This window comes from Seriola dumerili, unplaced genomic scaffold (genome assembly GCF_002260705.1).
Source record: "Seriola dumerili isolate Sdu_G_001 unplaced genomic scaffold, Sdu_1.0 BDQW01000258.1, whole genome shotgun sequence".
Classification (NCBI taxonomy): domain Eukaryota; kingdom Metazoa; phylum Chordata; class Actinopteri; order Carangiformes; family Carangidae; genus Seriola; species Seriola dumerili.
Window position 1 is genome coordinate 1,759,452 of NW_019174513.1, and position 21,516 is coordinate 1,780,967.

The 21,516-nt window shown below is 40.2% G+C and overlaps 3 protein-coding genes across 5 annotated transcripts; all 3 read right to left on the reverse strand.

Moving 5' to 3' along the window:
- Window positions 1-2: 2 nt before the first annotated feature.
- Window positions 3-5,459, reverse strand: LOC111230098 (early activation antigen CD69-like). 2 transcript variants are annotated; one of them, XM_022756680.1, is made up of 7 exons: window positions 5,199-5,459; window positions 4,841-4,945; window positions 1,877-1,981; window positions 1,471-1,584; window positions 806-957; window positions 607-704; window positions 3-421 (listed from the first exon to the last, which is right to left on the reverse strand). In XM_022756680.1, the coding sequence occupies exons 1-7, from the start codon at window positions 5,308-5,310 to the stop codon at window positions 295-297; spliced, it is 813 nt and encodes a 270-aa protein (XP_022612401.1). In that variant the 5' UTR covers window positions 5,311-5,459; the 3' UTR covers window positions 3-294. The 2 variants fall into 2 exon arrangements, with proteins under 2 accessions (XP_022612401.1, XP_022612400.1); XM_022756679.1 differs by lacking the exons at window positions 4,841-4,945; window positions 5,199-5,459 and adding an exon at window positions 2,078-2,275.
- A 429-nt stretch (window positions 5,460-5,888) lies between these two features.
- On the reverse strand, window positions 5,889-10,220 carry LOC111230109 (gamma-aminobutyric acid receptor-associated protein-like 1). Its single transcript, XM_022756693.1, has 5 exons — window positions 10,017-10,220; window positions 8,558-8,647; window positions 8,204-8,282; window positions 7,124-7,242; window positions 5,889-6,412 (listed from the first exon to the last, which is right to left on the reverse strand). Exons 2-5 carry the CDS (start codon window positions 8,645-8,647, stop codon window positions 6,347-6,349), a joined length of 354 nt encoding a protein of 117 aa, XP_022612414.1. The 5' UTR covers window positions 10,017-10,220; the 3' UTR covers window positions 5,889-6,346.
- Window positions 10,221-10,664: 444 nt separating this feature from the next.
- LOC111230033 lies at window positions 10,665-20,950 on the reverse strand. Of its 2 annotated transcripts, none has more exons than XM_022756568.1 (14): window positions 18,438-20,950; window positions 17,496-17,541; window positions 17,100-17,149; window positions 15,885-16,255; window positions 14,733-14,893; window positions 14,425-14,577; window positions 14,079-14,208; window positions 13,889-13,963; window positions 13,677-13,766; window positions 13,220-13,362; window positions 12,942-13,085; window positions 12,762-12,832; window positions 11,496-11,600; window positions 10,665-11,361 (listed from the first exon to the last, which is right to left on the reverse strand). In XM_022756568.1, the coding sequence occupies exons 1-14, from the start codon at window positions 20,782-20,784 to the stop codon at window positions 11,219-11,221; spliced, it is 4,029 nt and encodes a 1,342-aa protein (XP_022612289.1). In that variant the 5' UTR covers window positions 20,785-20,950; the 3' UTR covers window positions 10,665-11,218. The 2 variants fall into 2 exon arrangements, with proteins under 2 accessions (XP_022612289.1, XP_022612290.1); XM_022756569.1 differs by lacking the exon at window positions 17,496-17,541 and adding an exon at window positions 17,842-17,887 and having other exon boundaries at window positions 19,131-20,942.
- Between the last annotated feature and the right edge of the window lie 566 nt (window positions 20,951-21,516).

Consider the following 21,516-nt stretch of genomic DNA (forward strand, 5'->3'; position numbering starts at 1 on the left):
ACTCACTGACATATATTTATTAAAAAAAGTCATACAGTAATATATTGGATCATACAGTAACATAGATCCAACATAAGATACAGATATACTCTGATTAGTAGTAAAGTGCTTACAAGCATCATATACATACAAATTATGCTACAAAATGCTACAAGAATATATAAGTTTGCTGGAGACTGCTGATTGAGGTGTAAAGTGGAAAGAGAAATTATTTGAAATGTTATTGAGAAAATTGTAAATGCTTGTTGACAGAGAATTGGTTTGCTAATTTCTCTGTTAAAAAAGACAATGCTGTCAGAACGCCACCTGACAGATGAAGTAGGAGTAGGCTTTGCAGGGCGCTTTGATCCAGTTCTTCTCAGATGGGTCTTCACTGCTCAGGATCCCACAATCCCCTTGTGGCATACCATCGGTCCAATAACTGCAAACAAAATTAACTTTTATATTGTGATCACAGGATACTGTAGTTATTTGTTAGTAAAGTAATCTCCTTCCCACTTTCAGACAAAATGTAAAACTGACTCATAGGTCCTAAATATAAATTAACAAACATAAAAAAGAAAAAAGATAAAGGGACCAGACGGCTAGAAAGGACAAAAGAATCACCTCTTTTGCAGGGTATTGTTGTTGACCCACTTCCATGTATCTACTTCGTGTCTCAGCCCAATCCAGTATTTCAGGATCCCTTTCCTAGTCAGAAATCTCTACAAGATAGAGCACCATTCACATTAACACAAATTATTACCATACTACCATCAAGGAAGGAAGTGAGTGGCACCGAGAGCTTAAGTGACTTGAGATCCACCTGAATGCTCTGGCTGGTGATGACAGCCAAAGATCCTCCTCTAGCGGTGCAGTTCATCTGGCTCTTATCCCAGCTCAGCCTGAAGGTGGACAGGTAAAAACACGTCCGTCCAAGAGTCAGCCATCCGTCTGCACACTGCTGGCAGCCGAGGCCTGGAAGAAGGGGAGAGACGTTCAGTGCAGAAAATGCTCAAGCAGCAAGATAAACAAAAGGTCACTCTGCAAATGTGAACTATTCCAATTTAGATATCCTCTGACATTTAAATAATTCCAAAGCAGACTTAAAGCTTTCAGTTACTTTTGTTTTTCCTTATGGTTTTGTTTTTATTCGAATTTTTGGCCAGATTTTGTTTGTAGGTTTCTATATACATGTGTCCTTATCTAATCAGGTAATACTGTTAGTCGAAGAGGAACTAATAAAGCTGATTAAACTCAGCTGACTTTTTTTCTAAATAACCTAAAAATGTTCCCAGTTCTCTAAAAAACAACCACATAAACTGACTTCCTCTGTCTGAAAAACTATTTGGGGAAACTGTAAAAGCAGAACTCTTACTAAAAAGCATGGTGTTTGACGATGTATAATTTCTTTTTCTTATCTAGATGTTTCTTTGTCTTGTACAAGGTATTTTACTTCCCATTTGTTGTTTTTACTAGCATTGCACTCACGATGGGGTTGAAGGGTGATGAATTGGTTCTGGCATTGTTCGTAGTCGCAAGTCGGGCCATTGTTTGTTGCTGGTATTTCCTCTCTCTCTGGGCAGATTGTGGATCCAGTTTGAACTAGAAATCAGAGCACAGTGGGAGGAGTTGTCGGGGAAAAGAATAATGTCTTCAGGATGCAGCAATACAATCAGCCCCACTTTGTATTCCAGTATTGTCTGCTGTTATGAGAAAAACTGCAATGAAAGCTACATGATCCTAACATACAGGCCTACTGTATTTTTCATATTCTTTTGATTCTGCATTGCCATTAATAGCTACAGTCTTTTGTTGTTGCAAACATAATCCAGCCAGCGGTGGTCTGTTTTTAAAGCCCTGGCATGAATTCACTGGCATGGCTGCAGATACTCACGTTTCAAACCGAGGATAATGATAACCAGCAGCAGGACCAGGCAGATTATTGTGAGGAATAAACAGCCAGCACGGAACAGGCGGGCATTTCCGTCAGTCTGTTTCCCTGAGGAACAAAACATCAACCAGATATCAGTGAGTTGTTTCAGTAACCACAACATAGACCACCATCAAGGCTTAGAAAAAAACAGCTGAGGCCTACCTTTCTCCCCCTCCAGCTCAACCGATAATTTGGATGACAAGTTTTCCTTGGCTTCATCTTTTTTATCCCCGCCATAGCTGCGACAGAATTTGATATACATGGAGGAAAATGTCCTTGGATCTGTGAGGAGGCTTGTTTACCCTCTCTTGCTCCGTCTTCCTGTCCAGCAAATCCCCGTCTGCCTGTGGCAGTGCAGTTTTAAGACACCCCCACCTCCCACCTTGCCTCGTCACCATAGTAACATGACCTTCACTGATTCCTAAATTAATCATGGAGAACAGGGCTCGACTTGTCCTTAAAGTCCTCAGAACTTTTACTGTATCTCTCTGTCCCTCTCTTAAAGAACGAGTGTCTGTGTGAGAGAGTAAAAGAGGCACAGACAGTTACTGTCAGCATAGAGACTCTGTACTCCAAAACAACAGATAGGCGTCCTTCCCTAAGGTCATTTCAGGTCAGAGCTTTTCAGGCATTCAAGTGTTTGCGTCAAACACAGTTCAGAGACAGAACATGTGGTTATCACTGATGTAGATTTCAAACGTTTGTCTGTCTGCTAACGTTTGTCTGTAAATACTGTACGCGAAGTGCAGGATCTTGTGTAGCAAAGGAAAATCAAACAAGGCCTCACTCAAGTCGACAATGTAAACTTTTTCATTCTTTTCACAGAATTTCTTGTAGACACGTGGGCCATGATTTCATTCGAGTTGAAGAAAGGATAATAAGCTGTGTTGCATTAGCTTAAGTTTGCATCATTGCCTCTTTTTTTGCACGTTAATGACTATTATGTTTAAAGGCTTGTCATTCAAAACAGTAACAGTAACAGTAACTGCGGTGCTATTTCACCGTATCACTGTCTTCTTTCTTGGTTTTTGAACTGGTGCAATATAACAAAATAAAAGGCATAAAGAAAAGTGGATGTGTCAGAATGTACAGACTGAACAGAACAGACAAACTGTGTGTGAAGGTGTAGGCAGCCACACATTCAGCTAGTTAAACAAACCTTTTTTAGAAAATGTAGATATTTTAGGAGAACAATGAATTGTGTTAGTTACTTTTCACACTGTAACCCTGTCATAGGAGGAAAAGCAGAATTATTACTAATAATAACATGATGGCTCTGTTCTGTCCAAGTGTCCCAGTAAGTCATGACAACGTGCTATGACAGTGAACTAGCAGGAACAACCCGAACCCTGAATCCATAATTAATTGAATTTTTTCTAATGTGACAAAATATTTTCCCTTGAAACTTTACAACCTCAACTCTATTTGACCTTATAAAATAAAAATATATTATCAAATAAAGAGTTTGCTTGGGTGAAACTATCTTGTTTGTCAACTAAGCATAATTTTAAAGCATATTTTACTCCCATGTTCACAAAAATTAATGATGTATAAACCAAGCATTTAAAAGACCAGACAGCAAAAATTATATTATATTTAGTTGCCCTCTTGTACCAGTCAGTGTAATGCCTGTTTACATCTGGATTACTAATTGAGCTTTTTAAGTGATAGTTATTAATGAGAAACAGAAATGAATGATAAATACAGTTCTTAATATTCAGCATCTGTAATTTACATTCTTCCATGAATAATACATTTTTTAAGTTCTAAGGCAATTTAATGTTTTAATATTTCAATATATTACACATACTGAAATTTTAACAAATATTCTTTTACGCATAGCATTATTATTATAGGCTTAACATGTATGTGTAAATATTTAGTGTGTTAAAGTGGATTACATTTGAACCCCGTTCACAATACAATGTTTGGAGCTCAAGTTAACTAGAGCAAGGATGAAGCTCTCATGCTGGTTAACATGAAGGATGTTCCTTACCACTAGAGCTGAAGTGATTAATTAATTGAATAGCAGAAAACTGTCGACACATTTAATAATGAATCTATTGTTTGAGTCATTGGTTAAACATTAAAGTTTTCTTAGTCCTCTGTGACAGTAAACTGAATGTCTTTTGCTTTTGAACTGTTGTTTAGATGTAATAATTAATTGAAATATCTAATAAATAAAATATGAATAAACAAAAGTAAAAATGAATCATCATAATAATTATTAATAATAATCATTAGCTGCAACCCTACGCATTTTAACTTTATTTTGGAGCAATGTTACGAATATACAAAAGACTGTATAATTATTTTTATATCAGTTACATCAGAGAAATGTAAAAATGTCTAACAAGATTTCCAAAAATAGTTACTACTACATGTGGTAAAAATATGTGAAATTTTACCTGAAGTCCCTGTGTTGTGTTTATTTAACACATAGCAAAGGTCTAAATATATTATTACAGCTTTTTTTTTCTAAAGGCAGGTGAAATGTTGGAATTTAACGGTCACCAAACTCTACAGTTAGTCTTTTAACAAGTGGAGACTGTCTCTAATGAGCATGTTACAGATGATTACATGTTAGGCGTACACTCTTCCCAAAACTAGTGTAATGGTGTTGTTTCCACTTTGTTCACTTTTTCAGTCACTAATGTTGATGAGATGATGCAAGAAAGCTCTGTACAGTTTTTTTTTTTTTTTTTTTTAAATCAAATTGTAATTTAGTGTATGATTAAGCAGTTATGAGGTGTCAAAACAAAACGAAAAACAGTTTGTCATGTTGTTTTATATCAAAAACATTTTTTCTATTATGTCTTTTCACAGAGACAGACCTGCATGCTAAGAGTTATGCTGAAACACACTGTCTGTGGGTGTTTCTGCCGCACAGTTAAGAGAAGACACACATTTTATATGATTTTGTACCTGCTTTTGTTTTAGCCGGAAAGTCACTCGGACAAGCTTCTGAATAGATGTCCTCAGGTAGATTTTCTAGTTTGGAGTAATGGCCTGGGTCTACTTCCTCTAAAGCTAGACAAAAATATAGAAGTATTTCAACATGAGACATAAACCAGCTGGAGTTTTCCAAATATTCAGTGTATTATAAACTTAAATATAACAAAATCAAATCTTCATTAATATTAGTACATTTTTAGTGTTTTATTACACCTTTTGGAAATATTTGTCAAATAGAAATATTTTTGTCAAACATTCCAATAAGGTGCATACATTTTTAGTACTACAATATAGGCTTGTGTTTTCTATTCTTATTATCAAGTGTTACCTGAATTCATTAAATTTCTTGTACCTTCATTTTTGACCTCCAGCATCAGTTTGCTTGCTTTTTCATCTTCTTTGGTTTTTTCTTTTTCTGTGATGATCTCCTGCATTTCCATGGCTCTTCTCTCCTGTATCTCTGACTTTCGTTTTACCCAGGAAGTCTTTCAGAGAGGGCTGGTCAACAAACAATGAGGTTATGTAATCCTTTAATTGTGCAGGCACAAGTGTAGAAGAAACACCGTTTGCAACTAATGTGCCAATATGTAAAATTTTTGGTATGGAAAGAGAAAAGAAAAAAATGAAGCCAACAAATGTCCCAGACTTAAATTGTGGCTCTCCAGATCCGTGAAGACAGAACACTTCCCCATGAAGATTTCTCCCCTGACTTTGTCCTTCCTCTAAAACACATGTAGACAGGGGACATGTGGCTTTGGGGGAAGGCGGTTGTGTGTATACATTGTCTAACCATGCATGTTAAGAATATGTGATGACCATGCGTTATACTCTGAAAAGGGCCAAATATATAAAAAGATAATGTTTTAATCCTTCAATGCAATAAAAGCCTAAATGGTTTTGCTTTAAATTTTTCATGTTTTTTTTTTTCTATTGGCATCTAAAACCACAGAGTTGACAGATGGACACACACACACACACACACAATAATAGAAAATAATGGGAAGAGAAGAAATCAGAATTTTTGCGTTTTCATCTTTATTTTCCACAAAAGTTTGATATTAATTTACAAAAGAAAAAATACTATTTGCATTAAATACAGATGACTGAGAAAGATACCGAGAGCTGTCTCAACATAATTTCATTAACTTCCTTTTATATGAGTTCTCTCTTTCTTTTCAACCTTCCTCTTTCTTCTTTCACCATGAAAGGGATCAACATAACTTGAAGTGTAATAAAAATGCATTATGCTCAACACCCGAAATACTGACAAAGGTAAAAACCTACCAGCAATCCCTCTGCCTTGTGTGAAGCCTTTCTTCCACCATGTACTGTACTGTTACTTATCAAAACTAATATCAAAGAGAATAATAGTGGTGTGAAACATTACAAACAGCCATAACTCTTTATTCCTCAGACAGTCTCACTTAATCTCCTCTTGTCTTCTCTCTGTCTCTTTCTCCAGTCTTTTGTCCTCCCTCAGGCACCATACACGCTCTCATTACTGTAGGTCATGTAGAGAAACAGGTCCTCTTCATGGTGCTCCTGGAAAATAACGAAACACACAATAATGCATAATTTAGCATTACAAGAATACATAAGAGTGTGTACTCTGACTGACAAATCTGAACTAACCACATATTCGCCCAATAAGCAAAACAGAACTTCTGTTTCAATGACATAATTGCAGTTAGAAATTCATGTGACCAGATAATTAATTACTTGTGGAGAATAAAGCTTCTTATAAGATGAATACAAAAATTACTCTAAATACACGCTGGCTTTACACCTTCCAAACTTCGATAAGCTGAAAATACACACAAACAGCTCTTTTCTGAAAACACAACAAACTGCTGATTTTCACTTTCTGAATGGCTGTCATCATTAAGTCATCATTACAGTAAATGGTGTAACTGGAAGTCTATTTGTGAGCTCAAGAAAAGTGAAGCAATGTTGCTGATTTAACAGATTTTATCTAGCCACAGCTGGCAAAACATTTTTAGTTTGTTGTGTTGCTGGGGAAGGGTGAAAAATGAAAGACCTCAGTGATGTCGCTTCAGACTGTGACAGTGATCTGAAAAATCCCAGTCAGTATGTATGTACTCCTGCTGGTAACGTGTGTGTGTGTGTGTGTGTGTGTGTGTGTGTGTGTGTGTGTGTGTGTGTGTGTGTGTGTGTGTGTGTGTGTGTGTGTGTGTGTGTGTGTGTGTTGGGGAGAATCTTCATGTGAACACGTGTGTGGACAGATGCAGTTACCTCATATACAGCGGAGAGAGGGGAGCTGGATGGGGGGAGGGAGTTGTTGACAAAGAAGAAGAGAGCCTCCTCTGGTCTCAAAGACACACGCTGACGGATCAGGAAGCACAACTGGCCCACTAAAAAAAGGAAGGAGAGAGAGAAAGAGGGAGAGCAAGATGCAAGTCAACGAGGGTCACAGCAAGGGTCGCAGTGAGGGTCACATGCAGTAGATTTGTTTCATGTGAGGAGGAAGAAAACAAACATGTGTGGGACAGGTCGTAGGTCAGTTTTGAGAAAGGGATCAGATTCAATCACAGAGACAAAAAAAGCTTTAAGCAGTCATTTGCAATTGCAAAGGGAGATACACATCACTGGAATTCTTAAAAAACCTCACCGTCTGGCTATCTAACATTAACCACAACTCAGTTCCTTTAAGTGTTCCAGTGAGTAATTAAAGACACCTGGTCTTTCCCTGTTATGACATGTCAAAATGTTTGCTGTGATACAGGTCTATACAGTCAGAGCACTAGGAAAAAAACAGTCGTGTCACCCTGATCAGTTCATCAAGGTTTGGATGGTGCATCAGCAGTGAGCCAGCCAGTCATCCAATCTTGAATTGGCCTCATCCAAGTCAAAGGTGGCTTATGTAACCATTAGAGTTCGACTAATAGATCAGCAAGGTCAATATATCACCCAATATTAGCTCATTGCAGAGATATCTGATTATTTGTCAGCTGATATCGAACAAGAAACTGCAGTACAGAAATGCCAAACTTGATTTGACGTCATTTAGAAACAAGAGTCTCCATTACATAGTTTGTCCACCAGAGAGCACTGAGAGCAAGTTTATTTTTAAACTGTAAAATGTCTAAGGGATCCATATCAAGATTGTTTCTGTCATGTGTTTATATTTTTAAAAAGTTATTAGTGGCCGACATATAATTATAAAATTTTTAAAACTTTCAAATGTCGATATCCATTTAGGCTATAATAACCATCAATAATAAAACTGTTGGTGATTGAGATTTAGATGTGAATTAACTGAGACAACACAACTTGTTAAGTTTTAGCGTGTGTGTGTGTGTGTAATTATTTTACCTGTTAAATCTGAGGGCACTAGGTATTTCTTCTTGTCCAGTTCAGGAGCTCGTGACCTTGGGGCCCTCTCCACAATTATCTGTTTAAAAAAAACCCAATAACAGCTTGTCATCAATAACAGATATACAGATTATGTGCTTAAAATCTAAACAACAATCAATAAATTCACACTACTTTACAGATAAAATTGGTTTAAGAAATCACAGATTTAGTCTCTTATTTAGTGAACTGGGGTTAAATATAAGTCTATACTGAGATTATCAAACATAATTTCCTAACCCAGTTTAATTGATTGAAGATTGCTTACAGTTCACACAACATGTTATTACAAAACAAGCCAGTCTTCACACTCACTGGTATCTTGTCAGGATGCTTAGCACGAACTCTCTCGCCCTCTGCTCTCCTCACCTCTAGCGGTACTGAGCGCTGGTACTGACTGCCCATCTGAGAACAACACAAGGAAACAAACAACACAACAAAACATCAAGTCCCTGACAATAGCATTATTTACCAAGTAGACAAAGGAGCAAGAGAACTGTCTGACTTCACCAACTAGTGCATTCAGTCGACAAGTGACACTGAAAGCCTAAAGAGCACATCATTGTTTGTTGCTAGATGAGATGCAGGCGTCTTTTAATCAAGTGTTTTGTAAAGGCTATACAATATTAGGGGTGGGCAATATGTTATGTATGTATATATTTTGCATTATTGTTCTCACCAGAGTAGCTATTCCTATATATCTGGTTGTGATGTGAAATATCTACATTTTTTTTCACTATTATATCTTTGAAAATGGTTTAAAGGATTAATCTATAATTGATATTGTTGCCAATTATTTTTTGCTCTGTTGACCATTAGATTCAGCTCTTGATGCAAATAAGACCGCTTTATAGTATTTTTAGAATGACAGGTACATAGAGCAGAAACAAGTATAGGATCCATTGACTAATCAAGCAAAAACAGCAAAAACAAAAATGCAAAAACAATCTATGATTCTAGCCTCTTAGATGAGAAGTTTTTTTGGGGGGGATGACGTCACTTTTGGGAACTTATGGTGGTCCTTTTTTCTAAAATGTTTACGTTTCACAGACTAAATGATTAATCACAAAAATGATCGGTAGATTAATAAATGATGGAAATAATCGCAATCGTTTAAACGTAGACGTTTCAATTTGGTTATCTTCTCAATTAATTTCTAGGAAAATATGTATAGTAAATATACAGTAACATTGAAAATATAAAAATACAATGAACAACAAAATAGCCTGATTTTTTACCGCTGTCAGAAATTGGAACCTTTTTTAAAAAAAAGAATAACCACAGTCATATCCTCTCAAATCAGAAAACCCAGAATTATCCAGTTTCAACAGACACTGTTTACTACTTGCCTGGGCGGAGTAAACAGGAGTATCAGGGGGTAACGAGTGAAGCTAATGATATACTATATCCACACAGTATCCTTTCATGTTTAGTCATTGTTGACGGTCAAACTAATCACACTTAACGTTTTTTCTTTTTATCAGTGTACACAGACTGTTGTGATCACGATGACACAATGTTGTGGTGGTTGGGGTCATCGTCAAGTGAGGCCACGTCACTTTTCACAACAGCACCGAGATACGCTAACCTGTCTTCTTTATGAGACTAATATACTGAAAAAAGCAATGCACAATGTGATATACTACACGAATCTATGTAGTCTCTACGTCTATAATATTACATGCAGAGAGTGGTTTTGCAAACTGTACCAGAAATCAACTTACAACGGTAATGCTAACGACTAAAGCTAACAGAGCAACGAGACGTCACATACCTTTGAAAGAGACAAAAACAAGTTTCACTAAAAACAGGACAAAACCAGATATAACCTTTCGGTCCTCTGTTTCGTCAGTTTTCTCAAAACAAATGCCCGGGGTGAACAATTTTAACTCAAAATACAGTCATAACGTACAAGTATGCGATCAATTTCAAAGATGTCGACTGGTCTACTTATTCTGCTTAACGAAAACAACAACAAATACTGCAAAGCCCGCCCACCACATCTGTGACCAATCAGAGAGAACTGTAAAGATTGACAGCGGGATGTGGCCATTCAAAGGGAACAGAAGGCAGTATGACAGTGCATTCATTGGCCTGGTACAGCTGTCTATCTACCCTTGTTTTCGCTGAGTGATGGCATATTTAATCAATAGCAGGAGTTGGAAACTGGAGCAGGCCGACATAAGGTGGAACAGACCGACATAGGGTGACGCCTACGGTCACGCCTCAGCCAGGCTACGTGCTTAGCGTGCAATGTTTTTTTTTTCATTATCTGCACTGTTCACTATGTTCTGTAAACAGCTTCTGCAGAAAAATGCCAAGATTTACATGCAACGCTTAAAATCTCGCTCTGAACGTGCAACATTGCTGCTGACAAGTTGTCACAGTTATATCTATATATGATCACAACTCATTCACAACGAGACATGCTTATATTCAAAAGTGATTCTTATTCCACCATTCTGAGTTTATTGAAATGTCTTGAATGTGTAACCTACAAAGCTCTGTACATCTTTGAATTGTGCATTTTGTGTTATTTCCGTCAGCTCTCCTGCATGCAGGGGCCCAATTTTCAATAGACATGCATCATAAAATTATCTATTAGATTCTGTTCAGTTTACACAAATAATTTTCCAAAAATAAAAAGGAAAATGAAATTGAAAAAGACAATATCCCTTTGTAAAAACACCTGTCCATTGATTATCTTATGTTACACACGATGATATTACATAGACGACTGTTTACACAATCACAACACCATTCATGTCTTTCAGTTAGGCCTCAGCAGTTCATCCATTGCACTATGGCATTATATTTGTTCCAGGTTATGCTACATTGAGATGCATTCTAACAGCATTTCAGCAGCTGCACTCTTGGTTCACTGAATGTCCATTGTCCAGTTTCCAACAGTTTGAAGCAGACAGCAATGTCTTTACTGCGCATTCCACTGTTTAGTCCCACTCTTGAGTATCCTGATCAAACAGCAGCTGTGGCAGTTGTAAGTCTGAGCGCATCTGACAGGTTGCGTTGTCGGATTTTAGAGTTGCTTATGGTTTCCAAATGGGAATTGGGCACCCATCCATGATGCCGATCAGACAGTCTGGTCCCCTCTACCCAATCTGTGAAAAAGAAAGAGTCCAACATTAAGGAATCAAATGCTTTTTCTGTGCAACAATCAAACTGTGGATAGGTGAATGGCTCTTCATGTAAGGGAATGATGATGATGATGGAAAAGGTAATGTGATGAACTTACTGTCACTGCTTTGTTGGTGCACTAGAATGACATCAGCTTTCTCTAAGGACAGCTCATCAGGCTGCTGGGCAACAAAAGCTCGAATACACTGCATCTGTGGAAAATCTGCACAGGAAGGAGAAGAAAGCAGTCAAATACAGTCATAAATAGGTCAAAAGGTCATTACAACAAATTCTGCAATGCTCAGACAGTAAATCTACTTTTGTAATGTCCCTAACCACCTGCAGTTCACAAGTGTTTTCACATGTTGCCTAATTAGACCTTTTGCAATTCTTATATTAGTTGACATCATGTAATTCACAGCTCCACCTGACTACATGTCTAATCAGCCCGGGTAATTGAAAACACCTGTGTGACTGTGCAGGGCCTTTGTTGAAGGAATCTGTGATGTTTGTGTAATCGGTACTTGGTCTGATATGTATTCAATATATACTCACTAAAGCATATTGCTTGTAGTTAGATAGAAATAGTACGTTAATTAAATCATAAGTGCACAGAGTGGTGGAGAAGAGAAACAGATTATCTTGACCTGCAAATTCTTAAAGGCCAGACGTAGGAAATGAGTTATCATTCAAGATTAGCTAGCGAGTGTAGAGACAGGTACACTATTGTACCAGTGTGTAGTTGGAAATATGCTGATAGCAGGGATGAGCAACTCAGATAAATAGGTGTTTCCCTAGCAACCGCTACGGTGGTGACTCAGCAGAAGACCAATCAGACAACCCTGTGTGTGACTGTTGACCAGTCAGTAATATTGTATCCTCAAGGAGTGAGAGGGTTAAAAATAACAAGTCTGAGAAGAGATTCTGGTTCTGCAGACCTTTCTCATGTCAGATTGGTATTTCTTCTATTTTATATTAACTATTTCACTGCCTATTGTATGTTACACTCCATTCACACTCCATGTTCTTGCAGATTGGTCAGATTGCATTAGCGTTAACATTTGACATTTGATTTTATTTATATTGCACTGTATGTGATGATAGCACTAGTTTGATGACACTTCTTTCTACAAAGTGGGGGATTTTATGGCTTTCAGAAATACCCTATATTTCGTAATTACAACTCACAGGATGACGTGAACGTTTTTTTTTTCTCCATCTGCCCACTCATGTAAACTGCAGGATGTGACATAAATGTGGTTTTTATATCAGCCCCTGTTTTCTACCTGGTGAACAATACAATCTGCCATTTTATTTTAGTGTTCAATATTCATTTTAGTGTTCAGCGCTTTGCAACACCTAAACTAAAGGATCAATAGTTTACCTTGAGCTGCAGAAAAATCTATTTCAGGATGTGGCTGGGATAGAGCAGATATCCAACGTAGCTTATCACTCCTGAAGGGGAAAAAAAAGCAAAGATGGGTATATCCCCTGCCGCTTTTTCTACTTTTTGTGATGTAACAACCACCACAGACATCGCCTGCCATTTGTCTCAGTCTCTTACTGTGTGTCAGTCCTTAGCAGCAGGGATTTGTGTGACATGTGGAGCCGGAACAGGTTCTTCTGTAACGAATGAAGTTTGACGCGGCAGTTCTCTACACGCAGGTCTGATACAGGTGAGTGGTCAATTACTGTGAATCTTCCCCCTCTGGAAACAGCAGATAGCGAGAGCACAAAGGAGAAATGAGACGGTCGAAGTAAGAACTGTGATGTAGCAAATGGTGAACATCAGCTGGCGATGGATCATTCTAACATTACAGAACAACATGTCTGTTGACTCACTCTTTTTGTAGTGAAAGTAGCAAGTAGTCGTTGAATAGGTGCAAGTAAACGCTCCTCTCTGTGTCTTTCAGAGAGAAATCCATCAGCTCAGTGACCGCTCCTTCTCGCACCAACCTCCGAGACTGACTGATCAGAGGGAGAGTCTATAACACACACACATAAAGAAAGAGAGAGAGGGAGAGATACATAAGACAATCATGTTAGCATATCATTTATTTTGAGTGTCACTAACTTTTTCTGGACTTTTCAACCACATCTCATGATCAGTTTTACATGTGTCGTATATATGATCACCAATTGTTCACACTGGTCTAACTCAATGTCATGATGTATTAAACTATATGTCAGAAAAACCTTTTTTGTAAAGAAATGTGTAAAACAGTAACATGGCATGGTCATATCATCACAATGTGATCCCACTGATTTTCTCCCTTTATCCCTGGTAGTCATTACTCACCCTGCAATCAAAGTCCACCTTAGCACTAAGAGAGACCAAGGACTCGATGCTTTTCATCTGAGAGATGCTGTCATTACTCTCTTGAATCAGCTGAAGGAGAAATGAATGAAAGAAACAAAAATCATCAAGGAGTCAAATCTAACCAGGATATTTTACAACAAAATTAAAATATTACTGTACGGTAATGTATGAAAAAGGGGCTCCTACTGTACCTTCTCCAGGAGTTTCAAAGCTTTGATGGCCTGCAGCGCCTCCGCAGTCCCTGGAGTTGTTCTCTTCACGATGTTCTGGACAGAAACAGTGTTTGAGTGTCAAGAGTGGATAAAAAGGTACAGGACTGAACATGTTGTGAACCATCAACCTTTGCCATTTCACAGAGCATGTACACACACACACACACACCTGGACCAACAGCTTTATTCTTGTGATCCTTTGAAAAGGAAGGACAAGGAAGGAACGAAGAGGGAGTCTCTGACAAACAGGACTCCTCTCTAATTTCTCCACAATCCGCTTGAACCCGGGATTCTCATTCCTGAAAGAAAAAGAGAATTTGAATGCATAGACAGTTTTTTTTTTGTTTTTTTTTTTTTATGAAATGGGAATCACATTCACTGCTGGAAATTGGGTAAGTATTTGTTTCAGAGAGAGTATATGGTCCTGCTGTGGTTCTCACTGGATCCATTACCAAGCCTCCAACAAAAATTAACTTCCAACTGAGAAAATACAAAAGCTGGAGTGGATGGCTTACATGAGTCTCTGGTAGGTGGCATCCTGATAGGACTGGTTGGTGAGGTAGGGCACATAAACCATTCTGAAGCGCTGACAGTGTCGAGCGATGATATCACACACGGCGAAGTGCACGATGTCTGATTCCACCCTCTCCTCCAGCTTTGACAAAAAACTGAAACAGAAACCATAAAGATCTGTTAGGTTTATTTCCCCCAAAGATTTGTGAGAACGAATCTGCTCAGCACATACATGTCTGAGCATGACTCATTCATGTCTGATCTGAATGATTTCGCCTGAGGGACATATCCAAGCAAAAACATCTCTAACCTGTGGCTGATGGCACGGACATCGGCCAGCCGGGAAAACAGCCAGTTTCTATCTTGAGTGGTCAGCAGCGCCCCCAGCTGTTTTGACTTGACAAAGTGCTCAACAACAATGTCCAAACTCCGGCAGTAGGAGGCTTCTGAGGTAAGTACTTCAAATCTCACCTAGGAAAAAAAAACCACACAAAATAGAGAAATACATCAGAAACATTGAGAAACAACTATAGCTAATAAGCAAGGAGTTGTCCCTTCTCAAGAAGCCAGGGCATTTGGACAAGATATGACTAACAGAGGAGCACGATTTCACAATGAGTGGAAGTGTTCCAGGTAAGACACCCGTCTAAAGTTTACAAGTAAACACCTACAGTAGCAGAGGATCACAACATGTTTATGCAATCTTGCTTCTGGAAAGAGACGCTCCTCTGCCAAAAAAAAAAATGTATTGATGGTAGGGTTATTCTGAGATGTTGCAAGTATGAATATTTTACGTGTTTTGAGTAGTTTGAGGTATGAAGCAATAACAGTGAGATAGTGATTCATGTCAGTCACGCAATTTCCCAAAAGCCACCATCAAATGTAACAATAGAGTAGCTATTGATGAGAAGCTACGCCCAAAGCAGTCTGGTCACTTGAAAGTGGAAAACAAGGAGGTGAATCACTAAAACCATAACTGCTGAAGTTTACTCTAAATGCTGCAAAAATGTATTTCATAGAAATTAGATGTGTAAAGCTGCAGTGAATGTGAAATATAACCATCACAGAGGAATCTCCTAAATTTCATTATAGGAGAAACAGAAACTTTTCAGTGAATGAAGTGCAAACCTTCAGACTGCGCAAATCTTACATTGCTCAATCTTTACCATAAATATAAGCTAAATCAGGAAGTAAAGCCATAGGAGGAATGCATGTAAATGCCCAAGGGATTATCCTGAATTTCACTGAGGCATTAATGTTGAGCCAGTAAGTTTCCAAAGAAGTGCGAATGTGTGATTTTGATTAGATAGACAGATATCAAGCAGCTGTGTGTGAAGGTTTGCACTGTAGTCACTGGAAAGTTACTTGCACAACAATCTTGCTTTCATGAAAATCAGGGGAATTTCATGCCATCAAATGGTGACTAGACTCTCATTTTTTTTGCAGTAAGACAATGTGATACCTCTTGCAGTCGCCTCTGGTCCTCTGTGAGCTCCTCCAGCTCACCGCTGTTCCTGACCCCCGGCAGGTCCCGCCACAGTGTGGACGACTGTGTGAGCGAGATGGATAGACGAGGAGAGGAAGGCCTGCCTTCACTCTTGGGGGGCTCAGGAAGAGGCAAGCTTTTGATACTGGTGATAGAGCCGGTGTGGGCCAAGGAGTGGGGGTGTGGGACAGGAGGTATGGGAGGTAGAGGTCTGCGGGCAGGAGGAGGCGAGGGAGCAGGAGAGGAGGTATTGTCCTCGCACACAGACAGCACATCAGAGCGAGACTGACGGAGGATCTCAAAGTTCTGTGCCGCCTCACTGTACTGCTGGTAGAGCTGGGCAGCATCTGGGAGAAGGAAAGGAAGTGAAACAGACAAAGACAGACAGAAAGACAGAGTAAAGGGATAAAGAGGAAAAAGAAGGTTGAAAAATACAGGAAGCAAAGGAAAGAAGATAGACAGAGACAGGAACAGAGTTAGCCAAGGCGAGTTGTTTGCATTTGAAATTCCTTTTACACATACTTGTTGGAATGCAAAGTCACAGCAGCAGCTGTTTTTCCCTCAAGGTGGGAGATGTGAATGCTTGCAGAAACCTGTCTGTGGCTTCCACAGACACACAGATACACAGCACATATGCACACACATGCAGGCCTGCCCCATTTCTCGCAATATCCATGTGAATCAAAGGTTCAGAGAGCAGGTGCCATATTAGATTGTTTAAAAGATCATTTTTAAACGGCGTGAGCCAGCAGCAAACTGTACATAGATTTCTTTCATTTTTGTATTTCATTTAACTTCAGCCAACGTGTATTGCGTAAGAGATAAACTGCTAGTGAGGCTGTAATGCAAACACAGATGAATCACACACACTGAAGGGAAATTTTTAACCGCGTCATGCCTTTCCTGGCCACAGCAAAAGAAGATACGATCTGAAGACGCGTCTCTATCGCCTACACAGCCCTTCCTTATAATCAGTCTTAATACTTACTGTAGAACACAACTGTCAGTGATTTGTTTTTGTTTGTTTTTTTTTTTTAAATCATTTCAATTAAATCACTTGTAAAAGAAGTCATATGCAGCATGCAATACATTTTGAGAATAGGCATGAATGAAGATGATTAAGTTCATATAATACTTGTAAAGTGCATGACCAGGATTAAGCAGAAATAAAGAGGGAAAAGATATACTCACTGAAAAACCTTGAATTCCTTTTCCTTCTTTCGATTGTGTCCAAAACATTCCTACAGTGCCAAGAAAGAGTCACAACAACAATTTATTTATAACCGCGAAGATCGTGTTAAAAGTGTTGAACAAAACTGTCAAAAGCTGCTTTTTAATGTGGAACGTTTGCATTGAATGTGCAAGTATAGGATTTTATTGAGTGATTCAAAATTGCAGTGACCTTTACTGACACTACAGAACTTAAGCATTATCCCTCCAAGAACTAAACCTTGACAGTTTTTAAAGACCAGGGAAGCAAAGTAAATATTTAAATATGTGAAAGACGTGGATAGGTCCCGGCCACAATTATAATTTAACATGCATCTCAATCTAATGGATCATATTGTGTGTGACTGCTTCACTCACCTCAGCTCCACTTCTCCCCAGCTTTTGCTGCGATCATCTTCATCATCTGGAATGAAAAAGTATCCATTCGTCGAAACATTATACAACAGCATACCACTCAAATGAATGAAAACAAAATACAAAAAAACAATCAAATAAATAAGTAACAAATANGCAGTGACCTTTACTGACACTACAGAACTTAAGCATTATCCCTCCAAGAACTAAACCTTGACAGTTTTTAAAGACCAGGGAAGCAAAGTAAATATTTAAATATGTGAAAGACGTGGATAGGTCCCGGCCACAATTATAATTTAACATGCATCTCAATCTAATGGATCATATTGTGTGTGACTGCTTCACTCACCTCAGCTCCACTTCTCCCCAGCTTTTGCTGCGATCATCTTCATCATCTGGAATGAAAAAGTATCCATTCGTCGAAACATTATACAACAGCATACCACTCAAATGAATGAAAACAAAATACAAAAAAACAATCAAATAAATAAGTAACAAATAAAAAAAAAAAAAAAATAATAGTTAGTTAACTTTGTAGCCCTGTTTCTCGTCTTATGTCTCAGACCTGTATCAACCCAAGCCTTTTAGCTCGTGCTCCTTCTACCTCCCCTTCACTCCACCCACTACCTGTAACCACAACACCCATGACGCAAGTTCCACTTAAAAGCAATGCAATGTGTTGACATCAGTGCACTGATATCTACTGACAGATGTCTGCCTCAGATTTGTGTTTGATGTATCAACAAAATGATGTGAGAAACTCAAAAACACTAAACAGAGGAAGTGACTAGAAGACGAGAAAATCACACTGATTAAATGATTAAATAATCAGTAATGCTGATTGACGACAAGACAGAAGGTGAGGTAATCATGTGCCCTTTTGGAAACATTGGGACTGATTTGAGCGGATAACCAGTGTTTCCATCCTCAATCATCTGTCTTTACCTGTTGTAGAGAATATTCTGGTTCTGCGATCCCTTCCAACACCTTCCTCTTCTTCCGCTTCTACAAGCTCTCCATTTCTTCTTCTTTCAGTGGTTTTACGGATTCCCCTCCTTCGCATTCGAGCCTCAGGACCCAAATCTCGGAAACTGCAGGTGCTCGTCAGAGTCCCTCCTTCTATTTGCCTCTCTGCCACCTCCTCTCCCTCTCTGCTTTCCACTTCTATTTCTTCTCCCACTCTTGTGTTTCCCTCCTCCACTGCGGCACCCCTCTCCTCAGGCTCCTCTCCCTGCCTTTCCTCTTCACTCTCACCCATTCTGTCTTCCTCCTCCTGGCTCTTACCCTCTCTGGAGGGCGTGAGGAGGTCAGCATCAGATTCATAATTAAGAATGGGGCAGCTGTTAGGCTTGTACAGCGTGTTGCTCACAGATAAATACATCTCCACTTCTTTTTCTCCGCTCACTTCTTTCTCTATTTCTGATAACGTGACCATATCGCCTCCCTCTTGAGTAACTTCAACCTCTGTATCCAGCTTTTCTAAGTGAAGGTGACCAGGAGGCTCAGTCTCTTTGTCCGTATTGTGATCCTCCTTCCCTTCTGTGTCTAACAGTGTGTCAGCGTGAGTGTGTGTGGGTGTGTCACCATGCATAGCTGTGAATTGGTCAGCATGCATGTCAGCTTGGCTCTGCCCCATACCTCTCAGTCCCTCCACCACCAGCGGCTCTTCGTCCTCCAGCTCTGGCTCGGAGTGCCGTTCGTTCCTTGTCAACTTAACGCCAGCAATCTCTCCGGTCCCCTGTGAAACCTCCTCCTGCTGTTTGTCGTCCTGGATCGTCATCTCGGACTGGTTGACCACGTGGCCTCCTTGTTCCTCCGAGTTTGGTTCATCAACAGTCTGTTCCTCCGAGTGTCCCAGGATCTCGCGGACCACATTTTTGGCCCATTTTAGGTGGGGGGCTTGGGAATGCCGCTTGGTCTCCTCGGACATGCTCCATGCCCCACTCAGTCGGATTCGAATGGCTTCCACCTCTTCTGGACTCATTGCTCCAGTGTTTATCCCATCCAAGATGGGTTGAATTTGTTCAAAATCAGCCTGAGAACAAACATCAGCATAGGGATTCCTCAGGCCCAGAGGAGGTTGCTCCCTTCTTCTTTCAGCCAGTTCTTTATTTTTCTCTCTCCACTCTACGAGGAGTCTTTCAGTCTGTGAGTCTCTTTTAATCGATCCTATTTCATCATATGGGTGCTCCGCTTTGCTCTTCATTCCCTCTCCAGTGTCTGTGTCTTGAAGCTCTGAAGACGCTCCGTGACTGACATCTGCTTCAGCTGTTTCTCCTACAGTGACCCTCTCCTCCCTTGGTGTGTCACGCTCACTTTGGCCTTTTGTGTTCTGGTTGTTGATGATCAGGTATTCATCATTTCTACTCAGTGTCAGATGCTGGTCATCCAGAGGTTGCTGTGTGATGTCATCGCTACAGTGATGAGAACTTTTTAAATTTGCATTATCTCTTTCCACACCTCGCATCGGTTCAACTTGTGATGGTGACACATCGTCCAGTTTTGACTGGGGCAAAGTTTGTCCAGTCACATAGAAGATGTATTGTGTCTGCTTTTCCTTCTCTCGTTCCTCCTCATCGACCGCCTCCTCCTTGCCCCCTGTCCTTTCCCTCTCCTCATCTCCCTCACACCCCTTGAAGCCAACATGTGAGGACTCGTCATATGCAACTCCACCTTCCAAGAACTCCTGACAGTCCTCAAACTCCTCATCTCCCTCTTCGTCTCTCTCTTCCTCCTCGTCTCCGCCACTGGACACGGTCACAAAGCCGTCCTCTACCGACAGCATACTGTCTCTCTCTTGCTTCCACCCCGACGTACTTCCTCCTTCTTTCTCAGAGCCGGCCAAATAATTGATCCCACCCTCTTCCTCTCTGTCACTCTCCTCTGTATTATCTGTCATGTTCTCTCCCTCTGCATCTCTCTGCTGGCTTCCCTCTATGCCACCGCTGCTGTCAGACAGATGTGTCTTCCCTCTCTTATCTGTCTCTCTCCAGACCTCATCTGCATGTACACTTACGCCCTCTGTCTCCCTCTCCATGTTTCCCCTGTACTCATTTCTCCCGGCATGTCTTTGTCTGTAACCGCTTTGGTCCAAGTACCTCTCGTTTGGTTCCTCTTTTACTGGCTGCCCTTCTCTTCCCCATTCAGCCTGTGACTCCATACTCCTCTCTTCTTCTCTCCTCCTCTCTTTCCGTCTTGTATGTTTGTCTCTGTCTAGAAATTCTTCCTTACTATTCTTACCCCTCTGCGGCTCTAACCACATCCTTCTCTGCCCTGGCACGCTGCCTGTCATTTTTCCTCTATCTCTCTCTTGTCTGTCACCCCTCTTTTGCTCCCTTTGACTTCTTTCAGCAGCTCTCTCTCGATCTCTCTGTTCCTCCGCGTCTCTTTTGCTCTCAGTGGTTCTCTCTCTCCCGGATTCCCGCTCCTCATAACTGTCTTTACCTCTTCTATATCTCGTCTCACTGTCCACGTCGCTGCTCCACTCTCCACTGCTCTGGGATCGTGGTGGCACCCTTGGAGCTGTCCTGTTCAGGGATCGGCTGCTTCTGCCTGTTGTATCATCCCACCTAGGATCAGCCTCTCTTTCCTTTCTTTCCTTGTCTCTCCTCTGCTCGTACTCTTTGTATCTGTCACCCTCCCTCCTGTCATTTGACCACGCTCTCAAGTCTCCCCCACTCTCCTTCCGCCTCTCTCCCTCCCTCTCTGCCTCCCTTGCTGTTCTCCTGTCAGCCTCTCTGTACCTCTCCCTATCTTTCTCCACTCCCCTCCTCCTGGATCTATCCACTTCTCGCTCTCTGTCCCTGTCCCTGTATCTCTGCCTGTCCTCCTCCCTATACCCCTGCCTATTTTGATCTCTCTCCCTTGTTCTTTTGCCCATGTCGTCCCCCTCACTTCTGCTGTGTTGATATATCAACTCCTCCCCCTCTCTGTCCCTCACTCTTTCCCTCCTAAACTCTCTCTCATCACTGTCTCCTTCACTCCTGGTGTCCCTCCTTCCCTCTCTCCTCCCAACCTCTTCCCT

Bases quoted from the DNA above. Each gene is read 5' to 3' on its own strand.
- LOC111230098 (XM_022756680.1), bottom strand. From the start codon at position 5,310: ATGGAAATGCAGGAGATCATCACAGAAAAAGAAAAAACCAAAGAAGAT. The intron at 1,585-1,876 runs GTGAGTATCTGC...TCTGATTTCTAG, and splicing joins CATTATCCTCGGTTTGAAAC to TTCAAACTGGATCCACAATC. The intron at 422-606 runs GTGATTCTTTTG...TTTTGTTTGCAG, and splicing joins AACAATACCCTGCAAAAGAG to TTATTGGACCGATGGTATGC.
- LOC111230109 (XM_022756693.1), bottom strand. From the start codon at position 8,647: ATGGGCAGTCAGTACCAGCGCTCAGTACCGCTAGAGGTGAGGAGAGCA. The intron at 7,243-8,203 runs GTAAAATAATTA...TCCTTTTTTTAG, and splicing joins AGTGCCCTCAGATTTAACAG to TGGGCCAGTTGTGCTTCCTG. The intron at 6,413-7,123 runs GTAACTGCATCT...GTTATTTTCCAG, and splicing joins CTCTCTCCGCTGTATATGAG to GAGCACCATGAAGAGGACCT.
- LOC111230033 (XM_022756568.1), bottom strand. From the start codon at position 20,784: ATGACAGGCAGCGTGCCAGGGCAGAGAAGGATGTGGTTAGAGCCGCAG. The intron at 17,542-18,437 runs GTAAAGACAGAT...TTTTCATTCCAG, and splicing joins CAGAATATTCTCTACAACAG to ATGATGAAGATGATCGCAGC. The intron at 17,150-17,495 runs GTGAGTGAAGCA...TTGGCACTGTAG, and splicing joins TGGGGAGAAGTGGAGCTGAG to GAATGTTTTGGACACAATCG.